General features: G+C 28.9%; 5 protein-coding genes across 5 annotated transcripts in view; 4 read left to right on the forward strand and 1 right to left on the reverse strand.

The window, feature by feature from the left end:
* The window catches only part of LOC116185811, a 6,260-nt gene extending 2,029 nt beyond the window's left edge, over positions 1-4,231 (forward strand). Inside the window, exon 2 of the mRNA XM_031511134.1 lies at positions 311-4,231. Within this exon, the coding sequence (XP_031366994.1) occupies positions 311-4,154 (3,844 nt within the window). The 3' untranslated portion in view covers positions 4,155-4,231. The remainder of the gene's footprint in view (positions 1-310) is intronic.
* A 157-nt stretch (positions 4,232-4,388) lies between these two features.
* Positions 4,389-5,823, forward strand: LOC102680758 (charged multivesicular body protein 3). The gene is made up of 4 exons (XM_006616982.2): positions 4,389-4,621; positions 4,680-4,740; positions 4,803-5,197; positions 5,270-5,823. The coding sequence occupies exons 1-4, from the start codon at positions 4,577-4,579 to the stop codon at positions 5,432-5,434; spliced, it is 666 nt and encodes a 221-aa protein (XP_006617045.1). The 5' UTR covers positions 4,389-4,576; the 3' UTR covers positions 5,435-5,823.
* A 203-nt stretch (positions 5,824-6,026) lies between these two features.
* On the forward strand, positions 6,027-6,469 carry LOC102680623. The gene is made up of 2 exons (XM_006616981.2): positions 6,027-6,204; positions 6,277-6,469. The coding sequence occupies exons 1-2, from the start codon at positions 6,066-6,068 to the stop codon at positions 6,456-6,458; spliced, it is 321 nt and encodes a 106-aa protein (XP_006617044.1). The 5' UTR covers positions 6,027-6,065; the 3' UTR covers positions 6,459-6,469.
* Positions 6,470-7,143: 674 nt separating this feature from the next.
* On the reverse strand, positions 7,144-9,389 carry LOC102681029. The gene has a single exon (XM_006616984.2). The coding sequence runs from the start codon at positions 9,114-9,116 to the stop codon at positions 7,185-7,187; it is 1,932 nt and encodes a 643-aa protein (XP_006617047.1). The 5' UTR covers positions 9,117-9,389; the 3' UTR covers positions 7,144-7,184.
* A 177-nt stretch (positions 9,390-9,566) lies between these two features.
* LOC102680903 (vacuolar protein sorting-associated protein 51 homolog) lies at positions 9,567-12,857 on the forward strand. The gene is made up of 10 exons (XM_006616983.2): positions 9,567-9,731; positions 9,810-9,944; positions 10,064-10,285; positions 10,377-10,972; positions 11,047-11,260; positions 11,326-11,550; positions 11,625-11,959; positions 12,017-12,194; positions 12,412-12,524; positions 12,583-12,857. Exons 1-10 carry the CDS (start codon positions 9,651-9,653, stop codon positions 12,689-12,691), a joined length of 2,208 nt encoding a protein of 735 aa, XP_006617046.1. The 5' UTR covers positions 9,567-9,650; the 3' UTR covers positions 12,692-12,857.

The raw sequence follows: 12,857 nt of genomic DNA on the forward strand, positions 1-12,857 counted from the left end.
TATATTATTTTTTTATATAATATAAAATGCACTATGTATATATTTATTCAAAATATATTATTTCAAAATAAATCTAAAATACTCTTTTCATTTATATTTTTGCCATTACATCAATATAATTATATAATCGTACTATATAAATTACTATAATCGTACTATATTATTGTATAATTATTAAAGAAAGTAAAAAATTATTGTAATAAATAAGTAAAAAAAAAATATACATGATATAATCGCTAAAAAGGGAAGAAAAGATAAAAATTTTATTATAAATTTTCTTTGTAAAACGTCAATCAAATTTCTTTTCCAGAATTATCTTCTCAAGCCCCCCCTCGATTGATCAGATCAACGATGAATCGGAAAGTTTGGATTCTGATTCGAAACTCGATACGAAAAGAAGCTTAGTAATTTTTGTACCGACGAGCGAAAAGGAAGAAGAAAATGTAGAATGCAAAGGGCAAAAAACAAAACGATGCAAGACATTGTTTCACGGAGAAAGAGTTGGCGCACCGATTCCCAGAGGAACCCTTCGAACCACGTTGAAGAGCATAGGAGACCCTTGTAATAATGAAAGACGTCGTGAATATTTTGTTGGTCGAAAACCGAGCATGCATCTACTTTCTTTGAAAAAATCAATGACCATAGAGGAAGCAAAAAATGCAACTTTCCGTGACGAGGCTCTGTTAGATTCTCTTCGAAAACAGTTGCTTCATTATAATTTCAACGTTGGTGCTACTCGCAAAACTGGAACGGAACCAAGGATAAACGTGTATAACGACGATAATTTCGTTTGTTACTGCAGAGAAAAAAATAATCCTTCTTCCGGGAAAGACGCGAATCGTGATATTATCTCGAAATTACGAGCATTGGCGAGGAAAGATAAATGGGGGAAAAAACCTGATCGAAAAGATGCACTCGTCGGCAAGAAACAAGACCCACAACCGTCCCAGACGAAAATTCCATCTTTGCCCAACAGATTTCCCGAAACCTATTACCTTCCTAACGAAATGAATCCAGTCCAGAGTCCAACATCTAACAGATTTCCCCATATGTATTATCTCCCCAACAACGCGGATCCGATGATTCCTAGAAAACATGCATCGACCATTCATCGCGTAGATCCTTCACTTTTAGAGCCAAAAAATACGGCTGAGCAAGCAATTCTACCGAGAAATGATATTCCATTTGATCCAATTGGACTCGATTCGGTCGTTGGGCAAGAAGAGCCGATCAATCTACAACACGATTTAAATAAAAATCAACAAACTGTTGAGCAAACAGATGATCCTTCGAGCATGGTTGGCAATAGTCTGTCTCGAGCTCAAAATATAATTCCTACAACCGTAAAATTTTCCATGAACGAAGATACATCGAAAAACGACTTCGAAGAAGAGACGAATGATTCCAATTACAATTTGCAATCTATGCCGTCGGAATCTTTTGATAAAAATCATTTGCCACCGCCTGAAATTGTTGGATCTCCCTCCGTTGTCCCTGCTAATGTGCACACTATTGATCCAAATTCGAATGATGGATCATCCACGGGTTTGGGAAACGAACACGAGGATGAATACGAAGTAAAGGGGAATGGAACGTTGGATTATTCCGATATCAAGGAAGTTACGGCCGCATATTTCACGTCCAGAGCTTATTCCAACGAATCAGAGAACGATGGATCAACCGGTTACGATAATTTACTTATAAATAGTACTGGTTCTATGAGTGATGATCCAAAATATGAAAACGATTATAATTTTAACTCTCGACAAAATAATTCTGTGGAGAAGGCAATAGGATCTGAAAACGTAGACGTGAAAATGGATAATTCAAAAAGTTCTGATCGAGGAGACGAAGAGGAAGGTATAGTAGGAGAAAATAATCCAGATTGGAATTCAAGTCAGGATCCAGAGGAGAACATGGAAAATCAACAGCGAGAAAATTTGGATTACGAGATACCTTCTTCCGTGGAGGAAAAAATCGCGTTAATTCCTGAAAATACGATGTCCCTGGACGAAGCTGGAACCGTAAAGCTCAATGATAAAGACAAAGAAGAGAGCAAAGGAAGAGATCCGGATGATGACATTCCATTGCGAAACGAGAATGATCCTTCTTCCTTCGAATCAACGCTGAAATCAGTCAAAACCGACGGTTTTCCAAAGGATCCATCCGACCAAACATTGCCATTCTGCGACAACACGATGCTGCATAAATCGATAAAAACTGTAATTAATAATTTTGCCACCGGTGACTCCTCTGAAATGGATGGCAACGAGGAAACGGTGGGTTCCGCAAAGAGCGAAGATTTATTACCAGAAATTGTCCAAGTTCCAAACTTGAAGAGTATTTTGTCCATGCCGCCAATAGAGCATACGATTCTAGATGAAATAAAGAATCTTTTATCGAAAATGACTGGAATGGATAGAAAGAAATTCGACAGCGACTGGGCAACTAATGTGATTAGGAATAATTTACGGAACACGGTATCTGCCGCGCCCAGTTCAAAGACAGAACTTCCTCCACTGGCTGTGGAGGAGCATCAATTCAAGAATGGTAAATGGGTGACGAATATGGTTACATTGGCGCCCTCAAACGAGAAATTTGATGATTCGACGGATATGAAAAGATTGCAAGCTAGTGTTAAAAGTCTTTTGCGTGATCCGGTAGTTGGCTTGCAAACAGGTAAGAATCCTGCTGTTCAAAATATAATTGTTCAAAGCATAAAAAATACCTTGAAGCCAAAAGATCCGATCAATGATGTTTTTAACGATTCGATCATTCGAAGCACTTTGAATGATGAATTGAATATCATGGAAATGGAAGACGAAGAAATTTCGACTACGGAAAATACGTTTAAGTCTACTAATTTCAATTTATCGAATATCGATATGAAAAAATTTTTGGAAATTGCCAAAAACGAAGCAGATTTAAATAATGATGAAAAGGAAAATGAATCTACATTACAACCGTCTGCGTATGAAAAGGATAAAAAAGATATATCAGATCGAAAAAATGATATCTCATCGACTGTGAAATCTTCGGATAATGATGTAATAGGAGCGAAAAGAAATTTTGAATCCACGGAAGACACTACAATAGCTTATTCAAACGAAGAGACAATTCAGGATACCGTGGAATTTTCAGAATTACCAAGATATAACTCGATGACTGAAACTTGGCCAGATAATGATGCTTCCTCGGGAATTGAAGACAAATCTTCAATTAAAACAATTGAAGATCACAATGTAGGATATAGTTCTCCAAGAATGAATCCAACAGAAAATGTCGATATTGTGAATAAATGCGAAGATGCGAGTATAGAAAAATCGATGGAAAACGAAAGTTCGGATACGATTCCTGCACAAGATTTTACTTATTTAGGAAAAATCACTGTGAAAAATGAAGATAATAAGGATGACGTTCAAAGTCTTCGAAATTCTGAGCTATTTTATATCGGTGATGGTGTAAAATTACCGTTGGAGATAAAAAAATTAAACGATGGTTCTTACGCTTTATCGATTTCTAGAAAGATTTGTGAACAGTTATTAAACAAGGAATGTCCTTGTTGCGTACCCACAAAAGGTAACATTGTTCGTACCGTAAAAAGAAATTCAAGTGCGATAAATACTGATAGAACAATTAAAGCGAAGCAAAGAATAAAAATTTCTAAACGCGAATCGATGAAATCAATTTTATCAAACGAGAAATATGATTTAACTGACGACAGTTTACAAATTTTCTTGATGCCTGTAGAAGCTTTCGCGAAGAGATACAACTTATCTCTAAACTTGGAGAAAGTGCAAACTCCGTGGAATTTCGACGCAAAGGAAAAGATTGATGAGCAATCGAGAGATCGACTGAAAAATTTTAAAAATAAAGAAAAAAACGCTGATGCTGATCTTCATAAATTACTTACTATTAGAATTTCAGAAAACAATAAACCGGAAACAACTATTATAAAAAAGGAAAGGATAAACAATCATCCAGACGAGAAAAATGATGTAACAAGTTATAAATATCGTATAGAAAATCGAAAAAATCTTGAAAAGTATCGACATCAACGGAATATCGAAAAAAGCACAAATAAGCGAATGGAAATAGCGACAAAAGTATTGAACTGGTTAAAAGATTTAATTCTAAGTACAAATACAAGATAGATACTTATTATTTGAATAATTTTTTAAATCATACTCTTTTTAATATAATCTAATTGGCTATAGTTTAATACTTTTTTATAATCTACTATGTAATATTTTTTTTTAATTTATCTAATATAGAAATAAAATAAATAAAAAATATTTGAAAGCTTAAAAAGAATTAAACCCTCCCAACGATTTTAATAATTAATTTTTTTTTTAATAATATCAAAATTTTAGTAATATAAATGTTCTATTGTATCAAATAGATTATTTCTTCTTGTTTTTATATTTTACATATTGTAATCTTTTTCTTTTATTATCGCATAAAGAGATCGATGATTCATACAATAATGACGTAATCTTAATGGTTACCTTGACTAATTTAGAAGATAGTGTGGTTATGTTTGGCAGATACGAACTTCTGTCAACATAGCAAGAAAATGGGCTTGTTTGGCAAATCTCCAGAAAAAAATCCAAAAGAAATGGTTAGAATCGAAATGAATAATAATATCTATTCGATGTTTATACGAAATCGTATTTCAGGTTCAAGAATGGACACATAAATTAAGGAAAGAAGGCTATCAATTGGATAGACAGGTTAGAGGTAAGCTATTAATAATATTTTATAGAATATATTATAATGTAATTAATAACATTTATTTACAGCAATTCAGCGAGAAGAAGATAAAATAAAACGTTCTTTGAAAGAAGCAGCGAAGAAAGGTGATAAAGATGTTTGTAAAATTCTAGCAAAAGAAATAATACGTGCACGAAAAACTTGTAACAAACTCTATACATCAAAGGCACATATGAACTCTGTTGCATTACAAATGAAAAATCAATTAGCAACGATTAGAGTTGCTGGTTCAGTTTCAAAATCCACAGAAGTAATGCAAGCAATGCAATCATTAGTAAGAGTTCCAGAAGTAGCAGCGACAATGAGAGAATTATCAAAGGAAATGATGAAAGCTGGTATTATTGAAGAAATGTTAGATGAAACTATGGAATCTGTGGAAGATTCTGAGGAAGTAGAAGATGAAGCAGATGAAGAAATAGACAAAGTAAATTACTATCTACTATATGTAAAAATATAAAAAAATTTATATTAATAAAACATTTCATGTCTATCACAGATTTTATGGGAAGTAACTGCAGGCCAATTGGGTACAGCACCTGCAGTTGTTACAGAAACTCCAGGATCTATTGTAGCATCTACTTCTGCAGAAGAAGAAAGTGAAGAAGTAGATGATAAAGAACTTGAAGAAATGAAAATGAGACTACAAAGTCTTCGTAGTTAGGTGTAATATATAAATAATTTTCATCTTCATTGACTTAAAAATCAACTTGCACTTAATGAACATATAAATATATAAGGTACAAATACAGTGAAATGAATATCTAGCATAACAATATTTAATTGATGCTTTTATAATATTGAATAACCAAAAAGAAATAAGTATTATAAAAAATGAAACAAAAATTTTTATTTTATCTATACAGTTTTTATATCCAGCTTTTATAACCTGTATGTGATTTATAGAATGTCACTATTTCAACTATATATGACTCATAAAAATACAGAGAAGCTGGCTTCTTGATTGTATTATGTTGAAACATATACTTTTTAATTTAATTACAATCAAAATCTTGTATTAATATGTATTATACATAAACAATGGCTTTAATTGTTATTTTTTGTATAATTTCTTATATAAATTATACCTCTTATATATTAATTTCTCATATAATATAATTAATCATCATTAATATAACAAAAATAATAAAAACAGTAGATCACTGGTAGATATCTATACACAAGATTACTATATTCACACATCTTTAAAGTAGCTGAATTCAGACATTTTCAATTTTAATATTTTGATATTAACTTATTCTAAATCACAGAATCAAAGTATTCTATAGAAAATTATGTACTCCAAATTTGATAATTGTGTAGAGCACCCCCTTGGTATATTGTGCAAGTGTACAGACTACCAAGAAATATTAAATAAATTCACATCTTATAATATTGGTACAGAACATTATTTAAAACCTAAAGTAAATGTAGGTAAGTAAAATAAACATTCATTCATTATACAATAAAAATAAATAATATTCTGATTTTAATCATTTATATTAGAACCAATTGCTTCAGCAAAAGTTTTGTGGATAAACAACCGTTTAAAATTAGATGAAGATATTTCAAAACCAATACTTCTTTATCCTCAAGAACAATTAAATATTACTGCTTACAATGTAGACAAAATATGGATGCCTACTGTATCAAATTTAATACCTCTAAAATTAATATTTAAACTTTAAACTTTTGATTCTTATTTTATAATATTTATAATTTATATAATATTTACACATTAAAATATATAAAATAAGTATTAAACTTTGCTCTGAAAAAATATTCAAAAAAAATAATTGTTATTTTTTTGTATACATAAATTTATAATTTTATTATAGCTAAATTTGTAGCTATCTTATATTTTATATTTTTTCAAAAAATTTTATTGCACAATAATTCTTTTTACATTTTTTTTTTTCAACAAAATTTAACCTTGTATGTACATGTATATATACATATTTATTATACATATACATATATACAAATACATATACAAATTACATATTAGAACTATAGTTCATTAAAAAATTTGATAGTTCTATTAAAAAATTTGAGATATAAAATTAATTAATATTAAAAAAAAATTAAGATATTTGCAAAAAACAGTATAATATTCTGTCATTTAAAAATATATATCTCAACAATAATAAAATCAAATGACATAAAAATAATCAAAGAATTTACTATAGATATTATTTGTACTTTACAATTTTGTTATTTTTTAAACTTATTATTACCTATCTCTCATCATGATATAATAAATATATAATAAAAATAATATATTTTAATTATCATTATTTAAAGGATATATGACCGATCTCTTTCAATATGTAAGTAATGTGCATAAATTTAAAGTATTTATACTTAATCATATATTCTTAAAAATACTATCATTTATTTATATCTTAGCAAATTTACAATTGCTCAATTACCATATTAACAATTGAAAGTTTCATCTGTGCTCTAGCTTTCCTAGGAAGTCTATGCATATAAGGTGCCAATTTGCGCAAAAAACATTTAACTTCATTTCTAATAGGAAAAATTGTTCTTCTCATTGTTCCTGAAATTTTTTTACGTCTCATAGATCTCTTTTGTTTTGGTGCTAAACATTCTACTTCTTCAAAATCTTCATAAAATGTATCTTCTTTCACATTAGCTGCTTCTTCATCTAATACTTCCAATGAATGTGGCAATATAACTTCTTCATGTACTTCTAATTCTTCACTAATTACTTTACCATCCGTTTCTTCTAAAGAAGTTGACAAAAATTCTGCTAAATTTTTATCTGTTTCCTCTTTACTTTGTTTTATAATTGGTATTGTGACTGAAGTTTGACCATTTTTCATCCAAATTTGCTGTCTAAAATCAATTTCATTAGAGGTAGTTGGAGCATGTATCATTTTTGTCCTAGTTTGCTTTTTTATTGTTTTCATTGATTTTTGTTGTTCTTGCTCAGGAAGATCTATTTTAATTAATAAACCTGGAGGGATACTGGATAAACTATGTACTGGAATAGGAGCCCCTAAATTTGATATATCACCAGTAAATGGTAAAATCACTTTTTTTATATTACCTTGAATATTATTTGGTATATTTGATGTAATATGATTTGCTATTGTTATAGGTTGAAGTTGATCTGTAAATTGAATCTTCCAACTGGGAGTAGGAGGAAGTGGTAATTTTCTTATTACTCGATTTTCAATATTATTAGGATCAGGCCTTGGAATGTTAATAAGAGTTGGCCTTTTAGATTTCCCACGTTTCTTTGCAAGAGGAGTAGGCTTATTATCTACCTTTGGTTTTTTACTAGATACTAAAGGTCTTGAAAAATTTTGCCTTTTAATTCCTTTAGTTGTATTAGTACAATTAGATTCTTCTAATATATCTTGGTCATCTTCAATTTTTTCTGTTGAATTAATACAATCCAATTGTGATACATCCTTTATAGTTGGAACAGCATCACATGGTCCTACCCTATGAAAACTTTGTCCTGTTTGAAAATGCTTTGAACAAAGTACTAATTTTCTTATTTGATTTGGAGACATTTTCAATATATCTTCTCTACCTAAAAATTGACACCATCTTAAACATCTGCCAATTTCATAAGCAGGAAAAGGATGAAATTTATATCTTTCTATTTTATTTCTTGGATCAGATCTTAATCTACCACAAGCTGCACATGCTTGACTTTCTAAAACAGCAGGTGGTAAAGGATCTAATTTTTTGGGTTTTTCTGAGGAACTATAATTTGATTCTGGTACAAATTCTATAATATATTGTTCAGATCCATCCAATTGATCAGGATTTCTGATATTGGGAATAGCATTGTCTATTAATCTACTTTTATAACCAGACATAAATTGAGAACGATCAAAATGTTTTGAACAAATGTAACAAAACAAGATTTCTTTTCTTGTCAATCTGTAATATGAATCTACACCAACAAAATCGAGCCATTTGAGACATCGAAATTCTTCACCAGGAAAATGATGAAAAGTTACACCATCATAATCTCTATCTGATGGATCTCGACGAGATCGACCACATAATACGCAGGTTATGTTATATAAACTTTGTGTAGGATCATAAATTGAAGGTACTGCATTACAGTTTAATCTATCGAGGTATTCATTTAAAAAATCCTTTTGTTCGAAATGTTTAGAACACACCATTCGTTGAAGTAACTGTTTTTTTGTAAGTTTATACAAATCTTCACGACAACAAAAATCCAACCACTTTCTACATCGAGGTATATCATTAACAGGAAATCCAAAAAACATATATTCTTCTTCTTTATTGTTTGGATTCAGACGCGAACGTCCACATACAACACATGGATGTGGCATTTTTTTAAATCGTTTTTTTTGCTTATACTTTTGTCAAATAAACAATTCCATCTTGTCACAGCTTCATAAAAATTTTAAATCTCTGCCAAATGTTTTCTAACTATCGCAATTAATATACTTATCAAACGATTTAAAATTAAATTATCTTCTTATAATCTTTTTGTACACGATATAATTTTACAGTATTTAAAGAATAAAATTCAATAATAAGATGCAATAACCCCTTCATTATTTTCCAACCCTACATGTATTTCGAGTAAACGTTTCTTAGAAACAATATTATTAAAAGTTCAATAACTAAAAGTTTTTCTTTAAGCACATCTTCTTTAATAATAAATATGTAAAAAATTATTTTTTTTATATTACACTTGTTGCGCTTTTCTCAAGCAATTTGAGAGGTTATGCTGTTTGTTACAGCGTCTTTCACCTAACCTTTATATAAAATAATATAACTGATATATAACACGATAATACAGCTAACCTGTCACAATCTACTGTCAAAATCTGTTTTTGTTCATAAAAGAAATAGACAAAATGGCAGAAAATTCTAATAATCCATATGATATTAATGGACAACACTTTAATCCTGATATGTATTTTCAAAAATTATTAAAAGTAAGTGCATTTTTCAATTTTCTTTAACTTTTATATTTATTTAATGATACTTTAATAATAATTTATTTTTTTATATAGGAATGTACATTAAAACAAATTATGGATCATGAAGCAGAAATTATAAAAAATACTCAAATTTTACATTCTGATATGCAAACTCTAGTTTATGAAAATTATAATAAATTTATATCTGCTACAGATACTATCAGGAAGGTAAATTTATTATATATGTTTCTATAAATGCAATTATTTATTTTTAATTTATTAATTATTTAATTTTACATATGTATATACTATATAATACTTATATATAATACTTATTCATAATTTAGATGAAAACAGATTTTAAAGAAATGGAAGATAGTATGGATTTATTAGCAAAAAATATGGACAGTATTACTACTTTTTCAGAACAGATTTCATCAACATTACAGGGTACAAGACAACAAATTGCCAAATTATCTTCAGTTCATGCATTATTGAAAAAATTACAATTTCTTTTTAAATTGCCTGGCAATTTAAAAGACAAAATGAATGAAGAAAATTATACACAGGTTTATGTTTCATTTTATATCATTATATTATATTTCTTTAGATACATAAATTAATTATATTTAAATAAGGATGTATACTTAATTTTTGTAGGCAGTACAAGATTACATACATGCACAACGTGTATTAAATCAATATGGCAATATGCCATCTTTTCAAGGAATTCAAAAAGACTGTGAAGATATTCTAGAGGAACTTAAATCAAGATTGAGAATGCAATTTCATAAAGGAGATGCATCAACTAAAGCTTTAGCTGAAAATATAGATCTATTGTTACAGCTAAAAGAACCAGCTGATTCTTTATGTGCTGAATTTCTGACACATGCAGATGGAAGATTAACTGAACAATTAGATATTTTAAAAGATATGTGTGAAAATGATATCATAGAATTTGTAGATATGGCCAGTTCAGGATTTCTTAGTGATTTATGTTTGATTGTTGCATCTTATAATGACATGTTCATAAATCGATCACCATCTGAAGATAATGAATTTATTGATGATTTTGATACAAAAGCTCTTGCATGTTTAAATAGTTTTATCATGAAAAATATGAAAAAATATTTTGATTTAATTGGAAAAAGAGTAGAAAATGTAGCTGATACAGCTATTTTAGTAAAAGCATTAGAAAAGTTTCATAGGAGATTACAAGCTATGAATATGTTATGTAAAGAAACAGATTTTGAAAGGTAACAAAGATAAAATCGTCCTTATTAAAAGAACAAAAAATAAGATTTAAGAATCTATGTATTTTTATTTGCAGAACAGGTACCAATATTGTTATTAACGCGGGTAGAAAACAATGTCGTAATCATTTAGATAATTTGAAATCTCATTTAAATGAAACACTTGTTAAAGTGAGACAAATATTAACAACTAAAACTTCTCAAGAAGGAGATAATAATTTAGCAGAACTTCAAGCATTACTTATAATACCCACTATTGAAAAAATCAAAGGAGTTTTACAAGATTTATTGGTTTGTTTCTTTTTAACATTTTTTTAAAACCATAATATTTATTAATTTAAAATTACTAATTTTAGGTATTTTTACAACCAGATTTATCATTTAGTTTAAAAACACAATTTCTACAAAATTTCTGTGTAGATGAAGTTAGAGAAGGATTAGTAGTTGGATTTTTACATCATATAATAGTTATTGCAAGTGGATTTTGTAGCGGATCTGATATTCCGAAATTCTCACCTACTCTTTTACTTTTATTGAGTAAAATGTGTATTGAATATAAAGAAAATAATGTCAAGTATTTGGTAGAGCGAATAATTTTAAATTAAATTCAAAAATCATATTTATAAAAAATCATTTTTATATTTCTGAATTACAGCTTACTACTACCGATGATTTATTCAATATTGAACAATACACATCATCTGGGAATGTCGTTACGACTGAATTAGAAATATGCGATAAATTCCATGAAGCAGCACAAAATTTATTAAATCATTACGTTCGCATTCAAGGTTTAGCAGTATCGCAAATGTTAAGAAAATCCGTCGAAACAAGAGACTGGTTACATACGATTGAACCGAGAACAGTAAGAGCTGTAATGAAAAGAGTCGTAGAAGATGTGACATTAATCGATACTCAAGTAGCTGCATTATATGATGATTCTGATGGTCAAGTTGATAGAAGCAGCGATAGCAGTAGAAAAACTCATAGGTATACTTTGTAAAGTAAAAAGTAATATTCTATTAAATAATTTTTTTTTCTTTTTAGTGTAAGTGTATCAAGACATCATTATAGATCAAACTGGTCATCGTATACGCCGAATCATATAGATTCCTCGTTGGTGACGAATATTCATAAATTATTTTCTGAACGTATCGAAATTTTTTCATCGGTTCAATTTAATAAAGCATCTATTCTTACCGGAATCATCAAAATAAGTTTAAAGGTAAAATACTTTTAGCAAATACAGTACCGCGATAGGAACAGGTGCTGTCAGACAGTTACAATGATAAAATAGCAGAGCCATTATCCACTTTGCATCACGAAGATACTTTATTCTCTCGCGTTGCGTATACCACATACTACGCAACATACTTTATGCATTCAATACTATAAAAACTTAACATTCAAAACCTATAATATGAATTTTTCTTTATTTATAGACTTTTCTAGAATGTGTAAGATTACGAACATTTAGTAAATATGGATTACAACAAATTCAAGTTGACACACATTATTTACAATTATATTTATGGAGATTTGTTTCAGATGAAAAGTAAGTTTAAAATACCATTATTTTAAACAAAAATAATTTTAATGAAAATTTTTTTTAGTGTCGTTCATTTTCTACTAGATGAGATTCTTGGAAGTGCTGTACATAGATGTTTGGAACCAGTTTTAATGGAACCTAGTGTCGTCGATATTATTTGTGAAAGAGGATAAATAAATAGGAAGAAAAAAAAAATAATATCATTATTTTATCTAACATATTGTATAATATAGCATTATATTATAAACATATGTATTATATTATTATTTGTAAAAATGAGTAATATTTATAATTTATAAGAAATTCTTATATTCCATGAATAAATTTTATGATAAACTA

This window comes from Apis dorsata, unplaced genomic scaffold (genome assembly GCF_000469605.1).
Source record: "Apis dorsata unplaced genomic scaffold, Apis dorsata 1.3 scaffold_292, whole genome shotgun sequence".
Classification (NCBI taxonomy): Eukaryota; Metazoa; Arthropoda; class Insecta; order Hymenoptera; family Apidae; genus Apis; species Apis dorsata.